The sequence below is a fragment of the Myotis lucifugus genome, unplaced genomic scaffold, assembly GCF_000147115.1.
Source record: "Myotis lucifugus unplaced genomic scaffold, Myoluc2.0 scaffold_51, whole genome shotgun sequence".
NCBI classification, from domain to species: Eukaryota; Metazoa; Chordata; class Mammalia; order Chiroptera; family Vespertilionidae; genus Myotis; species Myotis lucifugus.
The window spans coordinates 4847507-4873682 of record NW_005871099.1 but is presented as its reverse complement, the minus strand read 5'-3'; the positions used below and the strand labels follow the sequence as shown (position 1 = coordinate 4873682).

Sequence of the window (26176 nt, the reverse complement as noted above, 5' to 3'; positions counted from 1 at the left end):
ACTGTCCTATGAGTTTCTGGCACAAAGTCCCAGGGTGGGGTGCTCATTCTCCTGATAGAAGAGGAAAGAGGACACCGAGGAGGGTACAGGCAACATCCTGTCACACTGGAGATTCTGAGAACTTACCGGACACCAGTTCCCACAGTCCCATCAGTCTCAGCCAGACTCAACTTTAGAGCAGATCACTTGGGAAGGGCCACCTAGGGTGCCCCTTCCAGGAGACCTGCTGGCTGCCCCCCATCCCAACCCTGCAACGAACACGCCAGTCACTGCTGAGAGCTGCCACCAGCTCAAGCAACTTCCACCTCACCACCTCTGCTGCAGTCAAAACCAGGAGCAGGTGACAGGGCAGGGGAGATGAAACGTCCTGGGCACAGCTTCTGAATGGGGCTCACATCACACGCAGACCCCCACAACCTTTGGAAGGGCTGGTCCAACATCCAGCGGGTCCTACACCTCTTCCCAGCCGCACCAGTGCTCGGCAGGTTCCTTGTCCTCCATCCTGATGGCATGTGCCACTGCTCACCTCCACACAACCTAGAGCTGAGGCCACCGAAGCCCCGCCCCTGGGCCTCCATGACCCGCCCTCGCCGGATGTTAGGTGTTAGGTGGGAAAGCGCTCCCCAGCCCACCCAGGGCGGCCTCTCCACCTTCACCTCCACCAAGGCTCTGGGTGGAGCTGGTGCCCCTGACATAGTCATGCAGGTTGATTTTCAATATTTCTTTTATTCCATCATAACAGCCTACCCAATCCTTACTATCCCCCTGAAGTACCCGCCTGTGCCCCAGGTCACCGCTCCTCCAGCCACGTCCATTCTGAAGAGTGGGTGGCCTCTCTCCCTAGGAGGCACCTCGGTTCCTGGCTCAAGGGGCCTGGGGGCCTGGGAAAAGCGCCTCGTCCTGTGGTCCTGGGAGAAGGCTCAGCGACACCCAGTCCCCTTTTCACTGCAACAAGGCTCGGCGCTGCTTGTCTGGACTGCGCGGCTCAGAGGTCAGGCTGAAGCGTCATCGTCCTTGGCAGGTTGCTTGGTGATGGCTCTCACTTTGCACCATAACAAGAAGAAACAAAAAATGAAAGCATTCCAACTAGTAATTCCTCAGACGACAACAAAATTAAGAGCAAAAATCAACATGATTTGGCAAAAGTTTTTAAAATTTTAAATTAAAAAAAGAAAAAACATTCACACAGAAGAGATTTAACTTGTCTGCTTTGAAGAAATATATTAAAGAAAGTGGAAAGTTAAAAAAATATCAAACCCCAAATAAGGATAAAAATAGATGTATCCTCTGTAAAAATCTGGGCAAATCTACTGAATCATTCATATCTATTCAGTATTCAGAGCGTGAGGTGAAATATCCGAGTATAAAAAGTTAAAAAATAAAAATAAAAAACAAAAACAGCAAAAAACTCAAGACACTGCCCCTGCGCTGAGCGGGGCCAGGCGGCTCGCTCGGGCTCCGGCCGCTGGAAGCCACAGTGTGTCTGGTCCCTGCTGCCTTCCTGCCCTCAGAGCTCTAAAGGTCTTCCCTGGTCCTGCTGGGCTTTGTGGCATGCTCTTCTATGAACTTGCTCAAGTGCTCCAGGTCTCTGTTTCCACCCTCAAACTTAATCGGGTTCTTTTTGTCCCCACTGGGCGCGAAGTAGATGGTGGGGAAGCCCTCGACCTTGTAGCGGTCGTTGGTGATGTCGTTGGCGGTGGCGTCCATCTTGGCGATGACCAGGTTCTTGTGGCCCTTGTACTTCTTGCCCAGGGCGGTGTACACGGGCTCCAGCTGCTTGCAGTGCCCGCACCAGGGCGCGTAGAACTCGATGAGGACGTCCTTCTTGGGGTCCATCACGATGGAGTCGAAGGTCTTGCCCACCACGACCTTGACGGGCCCCTTGTTGTTCTTGGGCACAGGTTGGGATTTGATAACCGGCTTCAGTTTTCCTGCCAGGAAAGAAAGCAGGGGAGGGACGTGAGCGATGAAAAGGCCCCGGTTCTGCCTGGACTGGGTAGGGCCTTGTCTCCAACAGCCCAGCCTTCAGTTTCCTGGTCTCCTCCAATCTTCTACTTCCCCAGTCCCTGCAGAGGCCAGAGAGGGGGCAGGTGGTCCCACCCAGGCCTCTGGGGCCACTGGGCCCTGTCCAGGGCGGCTGTCACCAAGGGAGAGCCGTGCCTGGGGCTGCACAGCCGTGTGGGAAAAGCACTGAGCGGAGCGGCAGACGGGACCTGGGAGGTCTGCCCATGACAGGCTGGCGCTGGGGACTGGGCCATGCGCTCAACCAGACCGATAAAGACATGCATGTAATGCCTCAAAGAAATTCCCACTGCCGAAACCGGTTTGGCTCAGTGGATAGAGTGTCGGCCTGCGGACTGAAAGGTCCCAGGTTCGATTCCGGTCAAGGGCATGTACCTGGGTTGCGGGCACATCCCCAGTAGGAGATGTGCAGGAGGCAGCTGGTCGATGTTTCTCTCTCATCGATGTTTCTAACTCTCTATCTCTCTCTCCCTTCCTCTCTGTAAAAAATCAATAAAATATATTTAAAAAAAAAAAAAAAAAAAAAGAAATTCCCACATGCACACAACTTTCCACAAACACCAAAAGCCTGTTTTAATTAAGTAAGACTTGACATTTCCAAGACATGCCTGCCCTTTTTCCTATTACAAAAATAAATAAATAAATAAATAAAAGAAAAGAAAAAGAAAGGTGTGTCTCCACCTCTATCCTCCCTGAGGTACCCAGGGAACATGGGCTCAACACAAGCGATGGGATTGAAGAGTGCCCTCGCCTGGACGCCAGGTGCGCCCGCAGCCACCCAGGCTCACGCAGGGAAGCCCGGCCACACGCAGCCCACCTTTTTTGAAAGCTGTGACGAACTCTCGGAGGGTGTCAGAGTCAAACTCATCGGGCTCCATGGCAAACTTCCGCCCACCCTCGTCCAGGATGGCGGCATTGACGTCCTCCCCGCTCTCGCTGAGCCCCAGGTCCTTCACCTCCGTGGCAAAGTCGTCCTCGTCGGCCACGGCAAAGGTGTACTCTGGGAAGTCCTGGGCCACCTCCAGCACCTTGCTCCGCCAAAACTGAGTGGCTGAAACAGGACAAAGGACCGTGAGCCTCAGAGATGAAGGTGAAGATTCTGCCCCTTGGATTCTAACAAGGCTTAGGCTTCCATCGGAGAGAAAAGCATTTCTGAAAATGCCACCTCTGTGAACAAGGGACCTTGGTCGAAAGCTCCACCAGCCCAGGAGGCCTGCATAAGCCCCTGCCTGGAGCACAGAAGGACAATGACCTGAAGCCATAAAGTAAACACACTCCTGACCACCCACCAGGGCCTGGTCCCTCACCCGCTCTGTAGTCAAAGCTGAAGTCCACGCTGTAGTAGACGACCACCAGAGGGCGGCGCGTGTACCGCTTGGCGTCGTTGGAGGGCTTGCGGTGACCCACCAGGGGCAAGGTGTGCTTCAGCACGAAGTCCTTGATGGCAGAGCCCTCCGGGGAGCCCTGCAAAAAGTGAGGACAGGTGAGGGTCGGCCTGACAAAAGTGGGGCTCACCTGACACCCCCACTTTGCTGCCACTGTTAATGAGTACAGATGGGACGGAGCACGGGAAGAGGGGATCACTGAAGGTGAGATGCTCTGGGCTCACTCAAGCACACCCCAGTAATTCCCTTTCTCCAGTGAACCTTGAGGGAGCTTGTGGGGCCACCGCAGAGGCCCCTGCCCTGTCCTCCGGGCCTGGGCTCACTGTGCTGTCAATTAGGAAATGCTGGAGGAAGGCCCGCCTCCGGAGGACAGCTGTTAACACAGCCAACTGAGCAGAGGGTCCGTCCTCCCCGTCTGATCCTCACAACTGCCCTATCAGGACATTTCAGACGACAGGACACAGCACGGAGGTGCAGAGAGGCCCAAGTGCACCCCGCTGGTGAGTGGCCATGATGGCTTTGTGTTCTGCCTGGAGAAATCACCCCTGTGCTGCCCAATCCAAAGGATAGCGTGGTCTCGGGCAAGAGCATGGAGCCACAGCTGTGACTGGCCCGGAGATGGAGCAGTGTGGAGACTCAGCTCACACTGGCACCCAGGTAACTCCAGGTAAGAAGGAGCAGTGGGAGGCACTGGCATTTACACAGAACTGTGATCGGCGGGCACAGCGGTGGTCACCTGGGGACAGAGCCCAGGCTGTCAGGGTGAAATGACTGCCCTGAGGGACAGGCAGCGTGTCTGACACAGGGGCTCACACTAACTGAGGATCAGAGCCAGGCGCTCAGACACCAGACTCACAGGCACCCCGAGGGTGGGCACAGCCACTTCACGTTATAGATGAAGATACCGAGGGGCAGTGAGGTTAAGCTGCTTGCCGAGTCGTACAGCTGGAAGTGGTGGACGAACACCACACCTTCCCCCACAGCCTGAGTCCCACCTGGACAGGACAGTCAGGGAGGTGGCCCCGTGCAGCCCTGAGGATGGGCAGAACTTTCCAAGTGAGAGGAAGAGCAGGAAGGAGCAGGGGACAAGGCATCGAGGCTCTGGCCCTAGGGTACCAGGAGGGTGGGAGGAAAGTGCCAGAAAAGCAGTGAGGTGGGTGGCAGGGGGTGTCACCCAGAAGGCAACCTCAAGAGTAAAGTGGCAGTGCCCTGGCCAGTGGGGCTCTGTTGGTTGGAGCATCATCCCATGCACTAGAAGCTCACAGGTTCGATTCCCAGTCAGGGCACATACTTAGGTTGTGCATTTGATTCCCAGTCGGGGTATGTATGGGCGGCAACCAATCGATGTTTCTCTCTCAGTTCAATGTTTCTCTCTCCATCCCCTTCTCTAAAATCAATTGAAATTAAAAAAAAAAAAAAAAAAAAAAGCCCTAGCTGGTTTGGCTCAGTGGATAGCGCATCGGCTTGTGGACTGAAGGGTCCGGGGTTCAATTCCAGTGAAGGGCACATGCCCAAGGTTTCAGACTCGATCCCCAGTTGGGGGCGTGCAGGAGGCAGCCAATCAATGATTGTCTCTCATTATAGATGTTTCTATCTCTCTCTCCCTCTCCTTCCTCTCTGAAATCAATAAAAATATATTTAAAAAACACCACCACCTTGATAAAAAAAAAAAAACAAAAAAAAAAACAAAGAGAGAGAGAGAGAGTAAAGCAGCAGTGACAGCAGGCGAACTTGCGGAGTTGAGCACACACCCCGAGCTGAGCCTCAATGTGAACTCCCTGCAGAGCAAACAGACAAGCTGTCCTCTCTCAGCAGCTCCGGGTGCTGACTTTACGCCTCACTTCACCTTATCTGTCCTGCCCTTGTCTTTCCTTTGTCCTGATTTCTAAATCCACTTTTTAAAAACACTCCTTTTGCCGAAACCGGTTTGGCTCAGTGGATAGAGCGTCGGCTTGCGGACTGGGGGGTCCCGGGTTCGATTCCGGTCAAGGGCATGTACCTGGGTTGCGGGCACATCCCAGGCAGCTGATCGATGTTTCTCTCTCATCGATGTTTCTAACTCTCTATCTCTCTCCCTTCCTCTCTGTAAAAAATCAATGAAATATATTTAAAAAAATAATAATAAAAAATAAAAACACTCCTTTTCATTATATTGTGTGAATTTTTACAAAGTAGCCTTATGTAACTTTTGGAACGAAGGTGGTATATGAATAATACCAATCCATTTAAAATTTAAAAACGCCGGCAAAAGACAAAAGTCAAGTGGCAGTGCTACATATACCAGGCTGGACTGCGAGGCTCTTCACCCCTCTGAGGTCAAGGGCCCCTTCAGGAACCTGCCAAAAGCTAGACTCCTTTCCTGGGAACACGGACACCACACAGGCTGTGCCCGACTCCCCAAGGTCACTGCTCCACGGCCATCAGGGCCCCTCTTTGGACGTGAGACTTCCAGAAGGAGCAATGGGAATCAGAATCAGGGCTGTCTCCAAGGTCATGCTCCCAGTTCGTAAAAAAGACCAGAAGGGGCACGGCTGCCCCCTGCAGGACACGTCCAGGGGACTCGGTCCCACACCACATCCTCCAGGTCCCAGGGGAGCCCTCAGCCCCAGCCTGGCCCAGGAAGAACATTTGTATTCTCCCTCAGCTGCTTCTAACTGGCCGTGGGACCCTGGGTGAGACAGCTCACTCGGCTGCATCCAGTCTCTCTCTAGGAAAGTAAAAGCTTTGGGTTCAAGATCTAAGGTCTCTTCCAGGCCTGAAGATCTGCTCACTGAAGCACTCAGTACGCTGAGCTGGCACCGCCTCCCCTTCTAGAGGTGAATGTCACATCCTTCAGGAAGATGGGGGTGGGGGTAGCAGTGGAAAGAAAGGCCAACTCCACGAGCCTCGCTGCAGTTTCACAGAGGTGGAGCTCTGCCAGGGGCCAGGGCTCCTCACCGGCCGGGTGTGTGAGTGCTGCCTGGGTCCCTCGTGTAACTCCTGACCAGGAACCTTCCTACTGGCTGTGCTCCAGGATCAGAGCCTTTGGTGGAGGGAAATCTCCATCCTTCAAACCCCTGCGATGGCACCACCAGGATCCTCATGCCGATCGCATGCCCAGGGGCTGGCACTGCAGAGGGCCATCGAGGCCTGAGCGCCCTCACCCACCTGGATGTCCATCATGTTGCTCCTGGGCTCATATTTGGACTGGAATTTCTCAGGCTGCATCATGACCAACTTCCCTGGGGAGACTTTCAAGAACTTTGCAATTTCAGTGCTGAAAGTGTGGTGGAATTTGTAATCTTCTCTCAGGTTGTTAGCTGAAAAATGAGCAGAATGATAAATACACAATTCATTAAATTGCTTAAACAATCAAGTTTTAACTCATAACCCACATCAACCAAAGCAAATGCCCTGGAAATAGTGTAATGACCACCCGAGTTCTTGTGTGGACAGCACCTCAAGCTTAAAGGTTGGATTTTTAAACTTGGTACAGGTCTAATACCTTAAAACCTGTATCTTGGAATTTATTAAAAAAATTTAACAAACTGAATATTCACAGAAAAACTTAGAGCTAATCTGTCAGGTGTCCGGTTGACTGCCGTCTCCAATGCTGGGAAGCACATCGATCACAGAGAGGCAGTCTCGAGAGGTGACGGTGAGCGTCGCACACTGCTGTACGCACATGGTGAGCCGGCACACGCACCTCCCGGGGGCCTAATCTCTCCTCAATGTGTGTGTGTGTGTGTGGGGGGCGGGGGGGCTGTTGGTGGGCTGGGGTCCTAAATGTGGTTCCCTAACTATATATATTACATTTAAATCTCATCAAACTCACAAGATAAAACCCTGCTGTCTGGATACTCAAGAACAAGGGCTGGCCAACTTTTTCCAGAAAGAACCAGACAGTGAACGCCTGTGCCTTTGTGGACCACACTGCCACAACCACTCGATTCTGGGCTCAAGTGTGAAAACAGCTAGACAGTGTGTGAACAAGTGAGTGCAGCTGTGTTCCAATAAAACCACAAACCAGGCAAGGCCTGTTTGTCAACCCTGCCCTCAATCGGGGGTGACCAGACCTCAGTCCCTCTGCTCTGTCCTGGCTGAGGCACCTAGACCCCCCTCTAAGGCAGCTAGCATATCACATGACTTGGGAGAGGCAGGGAGGCAGCCTGGAGATGCCATGGCTCTCAGAATCAGACAAAGCCAGATTCAAATCACAATTCTGCAACCTGCTAATGGGGTGATGCCAGACCTGCTCATTATGCACCTGCCCAAGCCTCAGTCCACCCTCTGTAGAAACAGGAGTCTACCTCGTAGATCGCTGTGAGGATCAGTGAGGCAACCCACCCAGAAGCCATTCGCAGGCTAGCCTCCCACCCTGTTCTACCTCCAGGTGCCCCAGATATTAACAGCTGGCCGAGGACAAAGAGACAAAATTGCCTCAAGAATTTGGTTAGCCACCCCCCTTATTCAGACCCTTCTCCCACTATCCATAGACCGCCCTGCATCCCTAGGGCTGTCTCGCTCCTTCCATGCAGCCCAGTGAACAGGAATGGGCCAGCATAGGCCCAGTGACTCTCACCTCTGCCTGCAGCCTAACCAGACGGAGCCCGAGAGGCACACGTGTCTGACTAGAAGTGTGGTGCCTGGACTGGCAGTGTGGGCAGCACCTAGCCCACCCACCACCCAGTCTACTGCCTCAGGCCTGATCACAGACACACCACACCACACCACACCACACCCCTCCCCCCTCAGCATGTGCACACACACAAATGTGACTTGGGTCTAGGGTTCCCTGTGCAAGTTCCTTCTTGATTACTTACGAGTGGACGACAGGGTTACCTACCCGTGGTCGGCAAACTGAGGCTCGCGAGCCACATGTGGCTCTTTGGCCCCTTGAGTGTGGCTCTTCCTAAGCCTTAGGAGTACCCTAATTAAGTTAATAACAATGTACCTACCTATATAGTTTAAGTTTAAAAAATTTGGCTCTCAAGAGAAATTTTAATCGTTATACTGTTGATATTTGGCTCTGTTGACTAATGAGTTTGCCAACCACTGACCTAATCAATGAAGACCAAGGAGCAAGAGTGGAATTTAGCTCTACGGTAAGGTGTACTACATTAATCTGCATTTGACATGTGCATGACTGTTACAGAAGTCAGCACATTGCAAGCAGTGCATTTAAAAGATGACAATCAGTACTCTAAAGTAGAAAAACGAGCCATTTTTGGTGTGAGTGCAATGAGAGGGTAGAGGGTATTCAGAAGGAAGTGATGGGGATGGAGGAGATCCTGAGTGTCCCTGAATAAACCAACTTTCACTCACAACCTAAGGGCCATCCTGGATGGCAAGTACACCTGCCCCAGGCAGGGGCCAGACAACTGTGCCCACCCCCACAAAACACTACTACTGACAGCTGGTCATAACAATTTCACTTCTCACATTAGCAAGACTAGGACTTATGGGTGCTTATTAGTATCAGCAGGCACTCCGTCTACATTACCGCAGTTAACGTAACCAACCACCTTCGAAGTAGAAAAGGTCACCATGGTGGACAGAACACCAGGTTGATCAGGTCACTGTCTGCGGTCAGTCAAGTGCTAACAATGGACAGAGCCAGGACTCAAACCCAGGTCTGATTCCCTCACTTTCTGGTGAAGAGCCTCCCCTTGCAGAGAGGCTGGCTTTGGGAAGGGGGTCCTGGAACGCAAGGGAGATAAGACAATGAACTTCACTGTGCCCCCCTCCACCCCCCACCCCCGCTTCATGTACAATTAAGGCAACAGAGAACTAACCTCCAAAGCTGACAGCTAAGCCTGTTCCCACAGATGCTATGCAATTCATCAAGCCATCCCCTAAATTGACGCCCAGGGCTGTTACGCAAAGGCAGCAGGCTCCCCGGTAGCGGTCTGTCCAGTGCAGAGGGCCACTACTCACCCGCATCCTGGTACAGCTGGTAGGCCGGGTCACTCTCTGCCTTGAAGACTCCAATGATGATGACATCATCTCCATCCTTCAGGAACTCTTGGACCTGCTTCAGGGCCAAAATCTCCTTGGAGGGCGGCCCGGACTGCTCAATCATGTAGTCGACGATCCCTGGGAGCAGAGCACCCGCCTGAGGAGGGGCTGGGGCTCCAGGGAGCTCTGCCCACCGTCCACGTCCACCAGGGAGCTTCCCCACCCCACTGAGCTTGGAGAAGGAAGTGGCCCCTACCGTATTTCTCCCTTGGGCCATTGTATTCAAAAGGCTTCCCCTTGCGGAAGATCTTCAGGGTGGGATAGCCGGAGACACCGAACCTCTTGGCCAGGTCTGTTTCCGCGGTGGCGTCGACCTTTGCCAGAGGAATTGGGGGAGAGTGCTTGCTCAGCTCCTTGGCGGCCTTCTCGTACTCGGGGGCCAGCTTCTTGCAGTGCCCACACCTGCCAGAGCAAGCCAGTTTGGTCAGGGGCCTGTTCCAGTGTGGACACAGCCTCCCAGTTACACAAGGTGCAAAATCCAGCCTGTGTCCCTGAGCAACTCAGTGAGATCCAGCAGACCTCCGTCTCTGGGCGAGGGTGCTGAGCCAGGCCCCTCAGGAACCAGCTCGACACGGCTTCCTCCCGTGGCATACACACACACACACACGCACGCACACACACGCATGCACACGCACAGGCACAGACCAGAGCGCAACTATGACATGGAGTAAGATGTGGGAAAGGCCAAGACAATGTCCTAAGAAGGGAGATGTGGGTCAAGTAGGGACACAAGTCAGGGACGGCTTCTTACAGGAAGTGACATTTGAGCTGGGACATGAGGGACGAACAGGAAGTGGACAGGAGCCGAAAAAGGTAGGTGAGGGGAGGGGACACCAGGCAGGAAAGTTGTGGGAACCCTGAGGCTCTAGCATGAGAAGGGGACACATATCGAGTGTGCAGCAACGCTGAGGGTCATCTTCCAAGATTCACTGTGGAACAAACAGCCATGAGCAGAGACAAAGACAGATTCAACCCTCAGGAGGGAGACAGTGAGGCAGGGATGACAACCTGCGGTAGGTAGAGCGAGGCCACCAGATGCCACCCCCACCTTCATCTCTGTTCTTTCCTCTCTCCCAGCTGGCGAACTTCCATAAACAGCATTCCAGGCCCCCTACCTGAGGTGAAGGGTGTCACGGCTCTCAGTGCCTAGAGAGCCACAAGCTATCAAAGCGCTTTCACACGTGTTCCTCAGAGATCCTCCCTGACCAGGGTAGGTGTGCGGTGACGAACCTAAGCATAGGCCAGGTGCTCAGCCATGTGCTCCAGCCTTGAGGAACCCAGGCAGCCCTTTCATGTGGGTCATGTGGGCTTCCCCCATATCCTAGGCTTATGTTCAGCCTCATCATACCCCCCAGGAAAAGACTGTAAAAGGCCACCCCTTTCCGGAACACTTGGCAGCTCCACGTCGCCCTCTGTGCAAGGTGGGGATGCTGCACCCAGGCCATCTCTGCAGCCCCGACCAGTGCTGGCAGGGTACCCAATACAGGACGGGCCTACTGAATCTCTGAGTAACATGTGAGCAACATTATCTTACCAGGGGGCATAAAACTCCACCAGAATGATGTCTGCATCGTTCACCACTTCATCGAAGTTATCTTTGGTCAGCACAAGTGTGACTTCTGGTGGAGGCGTCCAGTTGGGTTGGGAGATCTCTTTGACCTTGGCAATAATTTCTGAAAGAAACCCAACAAGACTGAGCACAGGCAGACTTCTCGACAGCCCAAGGCCAGCCTGACAAATGAGACTCTATCATCATCTATCCTGATGAATTAGACTACAGTACTAACTGCAAGTGAACACTGAGACGTCACCTCCCAGTGCTTCATCACACATGCTGATCAACAGCTTTGGGGGCATCCCCTTAACATGTACACACCTAGCACTGACACATTACAGCATCAGACAACAGTGAGGAAAATGGAGAGCAGCGGCTCCCAAATGCTCAGGCTGCATTGGCATCACTTGTTATGAAGGGAACTTTGAGGCCCGGTCCAAGTGACTTCCTATCCTCGATGTGGAATCCAGGTCCAACAAAGGGAAGGCACTTGTATAGGACACAGGGCTACTGCATGGCTAAGACCCAAACCTTATCCAGTGCTATTAGCCCCGGGAATGGACAATGGAGCATGGGTTTTTTTTAAGGCGGTTAAAAGATTCCTAAAGGATACCACAATCTTATTTGTTCATTCATGTAATAAAATTCATTTAGTGCCTAATGTGAGCAGGCAGGGATCCACAGGCCTGGTTTAAGAGACCCGCCTGGCTCCCCACACCATGGTTTCCAAAGTGCAGCCTGGGCCTGAGGCCTCAGCACCCTGGGTGCTCGTAAGAAATGCAAATTATTAAGCCTGACCTGAAACTTACTGAGTCAGGGAACTCTGGAGATGGGGCTCTGCATCTGTCTTAAACAACCACCCCTCCTGTTTCGGTGATTCTGATACAAGATGAACAGTAAGAACCACTGCTCTAGGACAGCGATTTCAACCTCTGTCATCTCATGGCACACACAGACTAATTACTAAAATTCTGCAGCACACCAAAAAATATATTTTTTGCTGCTCTGATAAAAAAAAAGTTATAATTTTGATTCATTTACACAGGACGGCTATTGTTGTGTTGCCTGTTGTCATACTCTGTCTCTTGTATCATTTCTTTTTTTAAAAATGTTCTTCCCTAGCTGGTTTGGCTCAGTGAATAGAGTGTCCCAGTTCAATTTTGGTCAAGGGCATGTACGTTGGTTGCAGGCTCATTTCCCGGCCCGGGTCAGGGCACATGTGGGAGGCAACCAATCGATGTGTCTCTCTCACATAGATGCTTCTCTCTGTCTCTATCCCACCCTTCCACTCTCTCAAAAAATCAACGGGAAAAATATCCTTGGGTGAGGATTAAAAACAAATTTTCAATTACAGTTAATATTATGTCATTTCTTAACACATCTACCCCAGATCTTGTTTCATGGTCTGAAATTGGAAGATACCCCTCCTACCCAAGGACAAGTTTATTTTGATCTTGGTTAGCTCAAATATACCAGAAAGGATCACTCCCAGAAGCTGGTGCTCTGAGGGGTCACTCACAGTCCTCCCAACTTGTCTTCCTTCCTTACTTTTAAAAAAAATGTATTTTTATTGATTTCAGAGAGGAAGGGAGAGGTAGAGATAGAAACATCAATGATGAGAATCACTGATTGGCTGCCTCCTGCACACCCACTACTGGGGATTGAGCTCACAACCCAGAAATGTGCCCTAAACTGGAATCGAACCTGGGACCCTTCAGTTCACAGGCTGACGCTCTATCCACTGAGTCCAACCAGCTAGGGCTTGTCTTCCTTTCTATTACTGAAAATCTCCTCCCCGGCTTGGCACCACTCAGGTACTACTCACCGTCCTGGGTCCTGGAACCCTCGTAGTCGACAGCCTGCCCCTTCTTGAGGATCTTGATGGTGGGGTAGCCGCTCACGTCAAACCTGCTGGCCAGCGCTGACTCTGAGGTCGCATCAATCTTAGCGACAGGAATGGGAGGGTCGTTCTCCTTCAAGGTACTGGCAATTTTTTCATACTCTGGAGCAAACTGCTTGCAATGTCCACACCTAAGAAGGTTTGGGGAAAGATGAGCAAGTTGATTGTACCCCTGGAGGTTTAACTCCAGCAATGCACACAAAAATGCGGCATCAGGGCGGGGAAAATCTATAGTTAAGAGGAGACACACGGAATATCACGGGGAGGCCAAGCTGGCTGGAAGTCAAACAGATCAATTTTCAGCTTCCAGCTCTGCTTTGGGCACAGACTTTCAATGTCTCTGAACCCTATATTTTCATTTATAAGCTTCTCAAAATTTGGCCCAGAGACCCCTTGCAAGGGGCCTATGAGGTGAAACTCTTTACATAAACATTTTTTGTCTTTTTCACTCATTCTCTCAGAAGTATATAGTGGAATTTTCCAGAGGCTACACTGACTGACAATGGTGTCAGCATTTGGATGTTAACATGTAATGGGTTACTGTTACTTAAAAATGAGTAACTTTTATTTATTTATTTTTAAATATGTTTTTATTAACTTTTAGAGAGAGAGGAAGGGAGGGGGGTGGAGAGATAGAAACATCGATGAGAGAGAAATACCCTGCGTGCCACCCACTGGTGATCGAGCCTACAACCCGGGCATGTGTCCTGACCGGGAATCGAACTCTGCCCTCTTGAGTTCTTGGGTCTATGCTCAACCACTGAGCCACACCAGCTGGGTAAAATGAGTAACTTTTAAATTTCTGTTTTAATTCCTAATATGGTAAATATGATAAACATGACCCACATGAAAGCTATTTGGGGTCCTCAAATTTTAAGTGTTAAGGGATTCATTCCCAAGACTCAAGTTTGAGCACTGCCCTGGCCGGGTGGGTCAGCTGGTTAGAGCATCATCCCGATACACCAAGGTTGCCTACGGGTTTGATTCCCAGTCAGGGCACATGCAAGAATCAACAAATGAATGCATAAATAAGTGAAACAACAAATCAACGTGGCTTTTTTCTCTCTCAAATCAATAAAAATTTTAAAAATTAGTTTGAGAACTGCTGATCTATAAAATAGGAATAAAACCTCACAGACCTGTTCAAAGGACTGTTGAAATTTTTTATACAAAATACCTAGTACTATACTCGAACTTCAAGCACCAGACACATATGTACATCTTGACTATTATGTTTTCAAGTGAACCAAGGAGGGTGGGTGAAAGAGGAAAGAAGAGATTAGGAGATAACAGAAGAGAGATGGGGGAGGAATACAAGATGGGTAACATACTGCACTGTGAGGGTGAAAGACAGGAAAGGGAGCGGGCGTCTTCTCTGCCTTCCCAGGGGCTGTGTCGGGCCTACACACGGGAGCCAGCCTGACCACGGGCAGGACGAGGGAGGTGGCCTTGAGATGGGTCAGATGTCTGTCACCAACACAGGTTTCCATATCATCAGAGTTTGTGAAACACCCACCCCTCCTGCCTTCCCTGGCTGTAACTATCAGAGGACAGGTTCATATTTGAAACTGCTGGGGACCACACTCTGTAAGGGCTGGCTTATGGGATGTGCGGTGCAAATTGGCAGAATTCGGAGGTCTTGGTGATTCTGAACCAAGGGCTGGCGTTCCTGCACCCAGCCACTCCCACCCTGCCAGGGTCAAGCATGGGAGCAGAGGAACCAGAATGTGGGTCCTTACCATGGAGCGTAGAACTCCAGCAGCACCGTGTCTTTGTCAGCCACAAAGTTATCAAAGTTTACGTCATTTAGGACTAAGACACCGTTTTCTTCCTTAACTTCCAAGTCATCTTCCTCCTCTTCCTCCTCCTCCTCCTCATCTTCCTCCTCAATGGCCTCTTCTTTATTAGAATCTGAGCAGAAAATATCCAGAATGGTTAGAAAACCGGTGACTTTCCCTCCTTAAAAATTTTCTTACAATCCCAAATCCTTCAAAATGTGTCGTGAGTCTGGAGTAGTCTCTGGGAACCCCCAGCAGATGGGGTGGTGACATCAGGACTTTCCACCCCAGAAATTCTGCTCTAAGTTTGCATACTGGGTAGCCACTTAAGATTTAATTTAAAGGGAGGCCATGGTTAAATAAGACGTCTGAAAACCAGACCTAGAATTTAAAGTCTAAATACCCCAGCAGGATTGTCCCCCTCCCCAGAGGTAGCACCCCCTGCTCTGCATGCCTCCTGCCTGAATACAGAGACCCCAACATCAGCCCCCTCCTGCTCTGTACTGAGCTCTCATTCACTATCCCTCAGCAACCCCCCTGCAGTCTCTCTAGCCCAGTGGTCGCCAAACTGCGGCTCGCGAGCCACATGCGGCTCTTTGGCCCCTTGAGTGTGGCTCTTCCACAAAATACCACGTGCGGGCGCGCACTTACAGTGCGATTGAAACTTCGTGGCCCATGCGCAGAAGTCAGTATTTTGTGGAAGAGCCACACTCAAGGGGTCAAAGAGCCGCATCTGGCTCACAAGCCTCAGTTTGCCAACCACTGCTCTAGCCCATGGCTCCTCTGCACAGCCCACGCTCTGCGTTTTAGGAACACCTCGTTTTATGGTTCCCTCTAGTTTGTGCTCCAGGGTATTAACTTTCACCAATGTGCTTCCAGCCTAGAAGCAAACCTCCTTTCCCAGAACACAGAATCCAAGTACACCTCATTATCAAGGTCGTTAATTTTTTGCCAAACTACAGATACAAGGCATTGTGGGACCACAGTTATTATTCAGGTCCTCCAGCTTCGGTCACATCAGCAAGTGCACTTGAAGCAAGCACGAGGACTTCATTAACTCCGAAGCCAGAACATTTCAAGGGGTCAATTATTGGTGTTTGGAGATGCTTCCCAGGAGATAAACCAAGATGGACAGTTTCCAAGTTTGGGGCCGAGGATGAGATCAAAGCATGAAAACCTACCCTTGGGATCCTGGAACTCCTGGGACTTAGAGTCTGATCCCCATCCCTAACTAATCCCCCAAGTACTCCAGGGCTGGCCCTGCAGCTGCTCAGGCGAGCCAGGGCACTGGACTGGGTGGGGTGGGCAGCTTTGTCCGTTACTGTTAAAATTTACCAATCCACAAACTAATTACAAAAAGCAAACCAGTTGGGATGTTGAATACACAATACAATATACAGATGATGCATTATAGAATCGTACACCTGAACGTATATCATTTTATTAACCAATGTCACCCTAATTCAATAAAAAGCAAACCAAAACCACCCCCCACCCCGCCAGCTACTTTCCTCAAACATGTGCCTTTAAACACCTTACTGCTTTTCCCTGACTTCCACATTCCTTTGTCAGGAGAGGGAGAAACAGCTCTAAAATCCCCCCCCCCCAATTTGAAAATACAAACCAAGCAGACTCCCCTGTTTCCTGGGACAAGTTCCCTCCCCTGCCCTCAGTTTTCCTCCTAGCCCACACCTTGCACTCTGGACCGCAGTTCTGCAACAACCCTTCCTCTGGCCACCTTATCACCTCCCTCCTCCATGGCAGGAACTCTGTGGGGTGGACAGACCTGCAGGGGCTCCAGGCCCCCAGCACTGTCATCAGGCAGCACCAAGAAGAACGAGGCTTCCTGGATGTGAAGGGGGCCAGAACACAGGGGAAGACAACATCTTTTCCAAGTCCTACCCAAAATGACCTGCAAGAGGGGACTTGACGCGGGGTGCTCTGCTTCAGCTGGGGTGCCTGCCTAGGAGGCACCACACACCCTGGCCAGGGTCCGGGCACTCACTTGGGCTGGATGGCCTGCTGTGGGCAGGGAGGTGGGGCTTGTGGGCCGTGCATATACACTCACTGCCTGGCTGCCCTGCCCGGTCAGATCTACTTGCAGAATCAAATTTACTTGCAGGCAAATGGAAAGACTGGAGGAGGGTTGAAAGAAAGCACTGGGGAGCCTCGTCTGCTCTTCAAGCTAGGAAATACAGCTAAGGGAGAAAGAGGGACTTGGCAATCTGCTCAACACTCAGGATAAGGTGAATTTTACAAAAAGGAGAAGCAAAGATGCCTCCTTCCCTATGCTGGGCCCGACGTGGTCTGTGAGCACGAGAGACGGGGCTCTCGTGATTAAATGGGTATCCATGAGTTACAGTGGGCCAGAGCTAAGAGTGAACTCCTTTCTTGAATTTAAAAATGTTTTCCTCTCCTCCCCAACTCACAGACAAAGGACTGATTCCCCTGCAATTTGAGAAGGTGCTGGCTCTATGTTCCCACCAACTAGAAACCCACATTTCCCCGCAAAGAAAACACCTACTTTTTAGTGGGGAGACCACTCTTCATTGGGCTTCACTTTTAAGCCCAATGGATAAAAATATACCCAAAGCCTCTGGCACCTTCTGGAAGCGTGCCATCCTCAGCCTGGGGCCGATGCAGCCTCTCGCATAGCCTCAATAGTGCTGAGCCCAGGTGGTAAGGCCACTCCTAAAATGGGGCCCTCCTCTAACCAGGTCACTGCAGTACCTGTCCAGTCCCACCAGTACATGTGGTGATAAGAATGGATCCCTGCCCGGCCTGGACGCTAGCAGCTCCTTGCAGAATGTCCTCATCAACTTTCTCAGCTCATCACTTCCAATCCCTACTACAGATGTCCCTGTAACAGTTGGATAACTCTGCCATTAGTTCAATACTGAATGGTTTATATTAAACATGGACAAGAGAAACTTGTTATCAGATGTAACATTCTAGCTGATATGGTTGACAGGACTGTGCTGAGCTCTTAAACATTCTCTCTCCCCGTGAGGGAAACACATTCCATGCGCTCACAGACAAAGAAACTGAAGCACAGAGAGCCTAGGTCACCTGCCCGAGGATCACAAAGCTACTCAGTGATGGCTCCTGACCACTCCACTACTGCACTATATTGTCATACGTATTAGATTTTCTTCTCAATATGCCCAAAGGTTTACGATTACTTCTCAGGAATGAAAAGAGAGAGGCAGCTGAAGAGTTCTTTAATGCTAGTGACTTTCCACTTAAAATCTAAACCCATCCCAAATAAAAGCAGGCATTAAAATATCTTCATTCTGTCCGCTGGAAAGACGTGACAAGTAGAAGTGACGTCTAATTTGAGACATGAGCCGCAAACTGAGGCTTAAGTCATCAGAGCTCAAGCTCTATTGGTGACCGTATTTTGGGGGGGCATCTAGGACCCAGACACCACTGTGCTGTTTGAATCTAAAATGTAAGAAAGGCACACAAAACGGAAAACCCTGCAGCCTTGGAATATCTGGGGAGGGGGAAAGTGTGGCCCCAAAATAAATTCACAGGACAAGTTACCTGTGACAGTGAAGGGCAGGGATCCCCACAGGGATGGGCAAGAGTCCAGATAAGGGCTCGAAGCTGCACTCCACCCGAGAGGATGCCCTGGAAAACCTGCCTCGGCCATGACAACTCCAGAGTTCCCTGGCTCACCCCAAAGGCAACTGTTTCCCAGGCCTCCACTGCGTTAGTGACCTGTGGCCCAAATGACAAACGGACTGGTTATCAGTAGCCCTTGGTGTCCAAGCCATTTGCTTTTTAGCTACATTCCAAAAAGTACCCTCCATCCCCACTGGTCCTCAAACTTGAACGTACCTCCCAACGTTTATTCTATGAGTCCATGAAGAGAGTGTCTAGAATGCAGATCACAGCCCTCACCCCAACTTCTGCTTTGGTATATTTTGGGACTCTGTATTTAAATAAGTACCAGGTAATTTGGATAAAGGTCCCAGGTCACTCTTGTAAGGCCACGCTGCTACATAGGTCCTTTCGGCAGGTGTTTTTCACTAGGTGCTGGCTTTTACTTCCTTTTCTATTTGGGTAAAGATTCTTGATTCAGTGACCCCAGAGAAGTTACTCAATCTGTTTGAAAGAGTACAAAGTTCACACTTCCTTACACACTAATCTTAGAAAAGGCGCTTATTTATATTGGAACGAACTCACTAGGAAAAGAGAAAAAACTAGTCGTGGGGAGAAAGACGAGAGAGGAAGAAAGCTGAGAGCCGTAACAGGATGCCCTGTTCTCTCCGAGTAGCTTCCTTTCCTTGCAGTGTACTTTCTACTTGTCAAAGTTCTCTTAGCCATGTGCTCTGAGCTCGCTGATTTCAAAGCAAAATGCAGGACCCATGACTAGTAACTGTCGATCGATCGTTCCTGCGAGAGAAGGTGCTTCATGGGCACCGGCCACAGGCCTCATCCTTGACTCCGAGACCCAGCGCGGCGATTGGCACATAGTAGGTGCTGAATAAATGTTCGCTGAGGGACTGGCATCTTCCGGTTTTAAAAAGATGCAAACCAAGCTACACATTTCTCCCACCAACCAGAACCCTCAGGTCACTTATTTCCAAATTTAAAGACGTTTTAAAAAAGTAAGATGCTTGCTGCCCACGACTCCTCTGGGCTCCCACTTGGGCCTTCACGCCCCGGCCTTCTCTGAATCCCGATTGGAAACACTGGCCCCCTCTCTTACACTCCCTGGGCGTGTTCGCCTGGACATTTTAAGCAATTTTCAAACTCCCCTTCATGGGAGGATGGACCTGAGGAAAGTCCGAGCGGAATCGGGACGAAGAAACCAATTGCAAAGAAGGCACTTTGCACCCCTCCGGTCCAAGCCTCGGCGGCAGCCCCGACCCCGTCCCCGCGCAGCCATCCCGGGATCTATGCGATGCGGGCCACCCGCAACCGTCCCTTAAACTCCAGAATGTCGGCGCCGGCGTCAGTCTTGGAGGGGCTCCGCGCGGAACCCGCCGGTCCCGGGTCGCACCCACCCCGCGCCGCGCGAGACGCTCTTCAGCCCGCAGGCCCGGCTCACCTGCGTCCGGCCCCCCGGCGCTCGCCACGGCCAGCAGTTGCGCCAGCGCCAGGAGTAGGACCAGCAGGCAGGCTTTCCGGAGCCTCATCACGGCGGCGTGAGCGCGGGCTCCCAGCACCGGCAGCAGCTGAGCGATCCCGGACCCGGGGCTCTGGCCTGGCGGGCGAAACGCGAGGGTCGAAAAGAAACTGCCCCCTCCCCTCCCACGAAGTCCTCGCCGGAGATTGGCTGGGGGCGAGAGCCGGCCAATCCCAGCCCGATCGGGGGCGCGAGCCGCGGGCGCCTCGCTGCGCGTCCCAGCTCCGGGCACCGCCCTCCACGCCCGCGCTCCTCCCCAGCCTCCTCCGCGCGCCGGGAGGCTCCTGCGTTTAAAGCTCTGAGCCCTAACGTGAGGTGCCCCCTTCTGATTGGCTGCGCCGGAGCCACCAATCAGCAGCTGCCACTCGGTTTGCCGGGAGCGCACAGGCTTAGAGAGGGAGCGGGGGAGAACAAAGGCGGCCGGCAGGAGCCTGAGGGGCGTGGCCGTACTACGCATCGTGGCACGATTGGGCGTCGGTGGGGTGGGCGGGGCCTGTATGTGCAGGGCGGGGCGGAGCTCCGGGAGGGCTGTTGTGCTTCGCAGGAAGAACACGTGTCCTTAGAAGAGCGGTCAGCGCAAAGGCTGTCTGCTCAACCTGCAGCGGTGCCGGGAGACTAGGGATCTGTTCGGCGGAGGGGTCCGAACCAGTCTGTTGATGGGAAGAAGAAAACGAGACACCCGAGTTGACCTCATGCTCACGGTCTTCTCGTGTTTTTTCTTCTTGAGCAAATAAAAGCTTGCATTTCTTTCCTGGGCTTGGAGAAGGGATGAGCAGGTTTCTTTAATGCCCGAGTTTTAGTATGCCTGCAGAGTTATAGAAGACAAGGAGAAAAAATAAAACACAAGAGTGCAAGAGTATTTTTCTGTGTATACAGATTATTAAGTGAGGAAGAAAGAAAGCCGGCCTCTCACAGGCTTAAATAATTAGAGTTTTTTTGGTTTGTTTTGTTAATCCTCACCCAAGAATATTTTTTCCATTGATTTTTTTTTTTTGAGAGAAAGTGGAAGGGAGGGAGGAGTGAGAGAGAAACATTGACCTATGGAAATCGAACCCAAGACCCTCCTGTGCCAGGGCCGATGTTCTAACCACTGAGAACGCTGGCCAGGGCAACAATTAGATTTTTTACATTTAATATATTCTTTTTAAAAATATATTTTATTGATTTTTTACAGAGAGGAAGGGAGAGGGATAGAGAGTTAGAAACATTGATGAGAGAGAAACATCGATTCAGCTGCCTCCTGCACACTCCGCACTGGGGATGTGCCCGCAACCAAGGTGCATGCCCTTGACCAAAATCGAACCCGGGACCCTTCAGTCTGCAGGCCAACAACCGTTTAGGGCTAAATTTAATATAGTCTTATTGAGCTCCTGTGAACCTGATGGTTCCTCCTTATTTTTGTAGGGCAGAAAGACCTCAACACCAGAGTATACACTAAGTGATTTATTAGAATACTATGAATGTAGAATGTAAAACAGTTAAACATCTTTTTTTTAACCTCACCCAAGGACATGCTTATTGATTTTAGAGAGAAGGGGAGGAGGAAGAGAGAGAGAAACATTGATCAGTTGCTTCCCATACTACCAGGGGGTCAAACCCGAAACCTGTGTATGTGACTTGACCAAGAATCAAACCCAGGACCCTTGGGTGCACTGGACAATGCTCCAACCAACTGAGCTACACTGGCCAGGGCACAAAATAGTAATGACAAAGAAGAGGAAGAACAACTTCATAGTGGGGAGGTCTGGTAGACATGACCTTCATTAAGTGATCAATGTGAACATCATCAATTGTGAAAAAAACAAATCATGTGCTACCCAATAAGATACAATGAGAACACAGCATTGCTTTTTCAGCTGAAAAATAAGTAACCTGAGCCAAATAATGAAGGCACATATTGGGGAACATGCTACAAAATAACTGCCTCGTGTTCCTGAAAAGTATCAAGGTCCTGACAGCCCAAGGCCGTCTGTTTTTCTAGAAACTTACTGAGGGCTGAAGCCAGCATGCTGCAAAACTACCTGCCAAGTCCCCAGTGCTTCATCCGGGTCTGAGTACCAAGATACAACAGGTGACAGTTACTATCTAATAAAGACTGTCAACTTCTCAGACCAGAGAAAACTCAACTACAACACATCTTAAACATTAAGGAAATGTTACTGACTCACATGACTGTACAGTCCAGGGATAGTATAAGTTCAAGTATAGCTCAAATAATGTTAACAGAACAAGGTTTCTCTAGCTCTCCGTTCCATTTCCATGTGTTAGTTTGGCAGTTCCTAGGGCTACATTCTTCCTCATTCATATCCAGCAGGAAAGAGGGTGTTTTTCCCCATGTAAGTTGAATAGAATAAGGAAGTTATGACATGATTTTAAATAGTAAAATTACAGGTAGTTTTTCTTCTCCCTGCATGAAAACTGGAAGAGAATGGTGGGAAGAGATAATTTTATACTCTCTCACCACTGTGTGAATCACTCACTGAATCACTGCTGCATCTTCAACTGCAAAAGAGATGTAAAAACACATATCCATGACTTTAAAAGTCATTGGCTATGCCCTAGCTGGTTTTGCACAATGGGTAGAGCTTCAGCCCTGGGTTGCAGGCTTGATCCCTGGTCCAGATTGGAGTGTGTGTGGAAGGCAACCAATCAATGTGTATCTTTCTCACATCGATGTTTCTATCTCTTCCCCTCCCTTCTAGTCTCTAAAAATCAATGGAAAAACTATCCTCAGGTGAGGATTAAAAAAAAATAAAAGTCACTAGAAGGGTAGGGCAGGAGATCCTGCTAATAAAGGAAATTGCTGTCCACGAAAGGCCAGCCAACCAGCAAGCAGAAAGAACAGATGGCCTGCAGAGATTTGTGATTTCAGGAATTACTCTCAATTTTTCAATAAAAACATAATTCCTAGAGAGAGAAATATCTCTTATTTAGGCATTCACTGGGTCATTCTTGTATGTGCCATGCTGGGGATTGAACCAAAAACCTTGGTGTATCAGGATGATGCTCTAACCAAGTGAGCTAACCAGCCAGGGGTAGTGTAAGGCACTTTCTGATGCTCATCAGATTCTTGTACTCTTGTGCTCAGAAACAGATGGCCAGGCACATCATCAAAGGGCACTCCCCCTGGACCCTTGAACACATTTCCTTTTGTCTCAGGATGGCTTCATACCTGCCCTCACCAGTAATGGTTATAAGTCTTCTACCTTTGTTCATATCACATAAGGAGTTCCCAAAAGGATCTTGAGAAGTCAGACTTTTCAATATATAAAACAGGCAAGGTTTTGGTGACATAATACCAGGAAGAAGTTGTAATCATTTTTTTGATCCTCTTTCCAAAAGTTAACATTGGCTGCAAACAAATCAGATTCATACCCAGGAAGAGGTGGATCACTGAGTAAATAGGCCTTTGTTTTACAGGTATAGTGGGGAGAAAACATAAAGAAGTCAGTCACTGGAACCTCAGAAAACACAACTATAATAATAAAAGTGTACTATGCTAATTAGACTGGACATCCTTATGGACGACCTTCCGGACAAAGCTGGGGTTGCGAGGGAAGCCCGGGTGCCGGGTGCCAGAGAGAAGCCAGTGCCAGAAGCGGGGGGAAGGAGGCCTACTCTTGCATGAATTTTGTGCATCGGGCCTCTAGTTTCTAACTAAAGAATCAGGACCTAAAACTAATAGTTTGATTCATTAAATGAACACAAACCACAAGACAGTCATATAAGTGTGTAAGTCTTGTAGGACATAGTCATGCAAACATGTTATAGTACTATGTGATAAAGTCTGCATAGAACTGTCTTCAATGCTTTCTGTGTGATACCTTAAAAACACTGTGTTTCTAAGAAAGAAATACAGAAAGTTACATCCTCAGAATCTTCTACAATTGGTACTGTTTTTCACTCCATTAAAATGAAATTTAAATTGAAAAGTATTTGCTCCCAAGAACACATTAGAAATGTCAGAAAGAAATGATGGGTCATCGATTAACTTCTTCAAAACTTTTTGCACCCAAAATCAAAATATCATTTTCCTAGAAGGTGACAAAGAGGAGTATAGAAAATGCCCCATAGCTTCCTGATAAGCTGTAAAATGTGAGAAAGAAGCGTGGCTAGGCAGCCACACCCCAGGGAAGCAATACTGTGAAGAATAATATTTAATATGTATTAAAGGAAAGAAGTCCCAATAAATATTTGTTGAAGGTAAGAAGGAAGAGCACAGAACTGGAACTCCAGAAACCTAAGCTGTACTTTCAATCACTAGCTGAAGTGACCTGGAGCAAGTCACTTTAACCTGTTGTAACTCACTTTCCTCTGATAAAGGAAATTGCATAAAATGAAGACCTTACCTGAATACTATCTATTTATTTTTGTATTGGTGAAAAAGACAATAAGAAATTGTCGTGTTTCTTGAGAAACATTGTTTCAATTCAGGCTAAGTATCAGGAAACAGTTCCTGTCACCCCAGGGGGCCTTTAAGAGACTTAAAACTAAAATAAGAGTTGCACCCATCGTTACCATTTTCTAAAGAACTGTTATTAAAGTGACAGTCCCGATCACTGCAATTTAGTATTGTACTATGTCTGTCCCTCTCTGGGACTCCTTTCTTTTTCTCAGCCATAATGTCCTGTGTTTTTCTTCCTTCCATTCTATATCTCGCCAACAAGCTGAGGTCCAGGAAAACAGGAACACTCAGAAAGCCTTGGGCTGACTGTAAAATCGGTCGTGAAGTGTAGGACTCTCATTAATCCATTGATTGATTCAACAAGTGTTCACAGAGCGCCCTCTGGGGGCCACACGCTGAACGGATAAAGGTAAAACTCCATGCTCCCAGCCCATAAGGGAACTGTCTGGGGTGGGAGCATGGATTTCCCTGCACTGCCCTCCGGGACCCCATCGCGGGAGCTCCTGTTTGAAGGCTGGGCCGGGGCTCCCGCGCGGGCCACCCCCTCTGCCGGGCCTAGATGTCACCACTCCCACCTGATGGTCCCGCAGGGTCCTGCAGCCTGAGCTTTCAGCACCTGCCGGGCTCTGCGAGGGGAGGCCCTGGTGCCCGGCGGTGCTGGGGCGGAGCCTGCGCCTGTCAGCCCCGTCCTGCCCCAGCCGTTGCCCTGGGGACACGCAGGGCATCCTGGGAACGTTCAGCTCTTTGTGCTTCTATATAGCCACAGCCTCCTGTGACTGGTAGCACTGTGCATCTTTTTGTTTCTTTAAACATTTTTTTTTTACTCATTTATTTTTTAGAGAAAGAAACATCGATTTGTTGTTCCACTTGTTTATGCAGTCTTTGGTTGATTCTTGCATGTGCCCTGACGGGATAGAACCCCAAAGCTTTTTGGTATATGGGAAGACGCTCCAACTAACTGAGCTCCAACCAGCTGAGCCACCTGGCTGGGGCTGATCTATTTTCTTCTTTTAAATCCTCACCCAAGGATATGATTTTGAGAGAGAGAGAGAGAGAGAGAGAGAGAGAGAGAGAGAGAAAGATTAATGTGAGAAACAATTGCCTCTTCTATGTGCCCCAACCGGGGATCAAACCTACAACCCAGGTATGTGCCCTGACCAGGAATAGAACCATGACCTTTCAGTTCTATTAAACCAACTAAGCCACACCAGTCAGGATCTTTTTTCTTATTTGTAATAGTTACTTTGCTGATTCTGCTGGGTGTTCTAGGTAATCAATAATATAATACATTCCATAATTTTAAAATTTTTTTTTATTGATTTCAGAGAGGAAAGGAGAGGGAGAGAGAAATAGAAACATCAATGATGAGAGAATCATTGATCGGCTGCCTCCTGCACCTCCCACACTCCGGATCAAGCCCGAAACTTGGGCATGTGCCCTAATCATGAATTGAACTATGACCTCCTGGTTCATAGGTTGAAACTCAACCACTGAGCCATGCTGGTGGGGCTCCATAATTTTATTGGGATCTTTTTTCTTTCATTATGCCCCTTTAATGCAGTGGTTCTCAACCTTCTGGCCCTTTAAATACAGTTCCTCATGTTGTGACCCAACCATAAAATTATTTTCGTTGCTACTTCATAACTGTAATGCTACTGTTATGAATTGTAATGTAAATATCTGATATGCAGGATGGTCTTAGGCGACCCCTGTGGAAGGGTTGTTCGACCGCCAAAGGGTTCACGACGCACAGGTTGAAAACCGCTGCTTTAATGTGATCTTCACTATTGGGCTCTTCAGATTACTTTGTAGGACAAGCATGTCAAACTCATGGCCCACGGGCCTCATGCCTCGTTTATTTGGCCCGTGCTAACCTTTTGAGTTTGACGCGCTTATAAGAGATAGGCTTCTTTGGGCAGGTGATGGGGTTCTTGCAGGCATCCTTACTTATTCTTGAAGGTCTGGGATTGCACCAGCATATCTCAGCACTGATTTTT

At 49.7% G+C, this 26176-nt stretch overlaps 1 protein-coding gene across 1 annotated transcript; it reads right to left on the bottom strand.

Annotated features, from left to right (window-relative positions):
* Nucleotides 1-706: 706 nt before the first annotated feature.
* On the bottom strand, nt 707-20016 carry PDIA4 (protein disulfide isomerase family A member 4). Its single transcript, XM_006088697.3, has 10 exons — nt 19697-20016; nt 14599-14770; nt 12785-12990; nt 10939-11077; nt 9601-9806; nt 9324-9482; nt 6555-6706; nt 3330-3486; nt 2840-3073; nt 707-1931 (listed from the first exon to the last, which is right to left on the bottom strand). Exons 1-10 carry the CDS (start codon nt 19782-19784, stop codon nt 1516-1518), a joined length of 1929 nt encoding a protein of 642 aa, XP_006088759.1. The 5' UTR covers nt 19785-20016; the 3' UTR covers nt 707-1515.
* Between the last annotated feature and the right edge of the window lie 6160 nt (nt 20017-26176).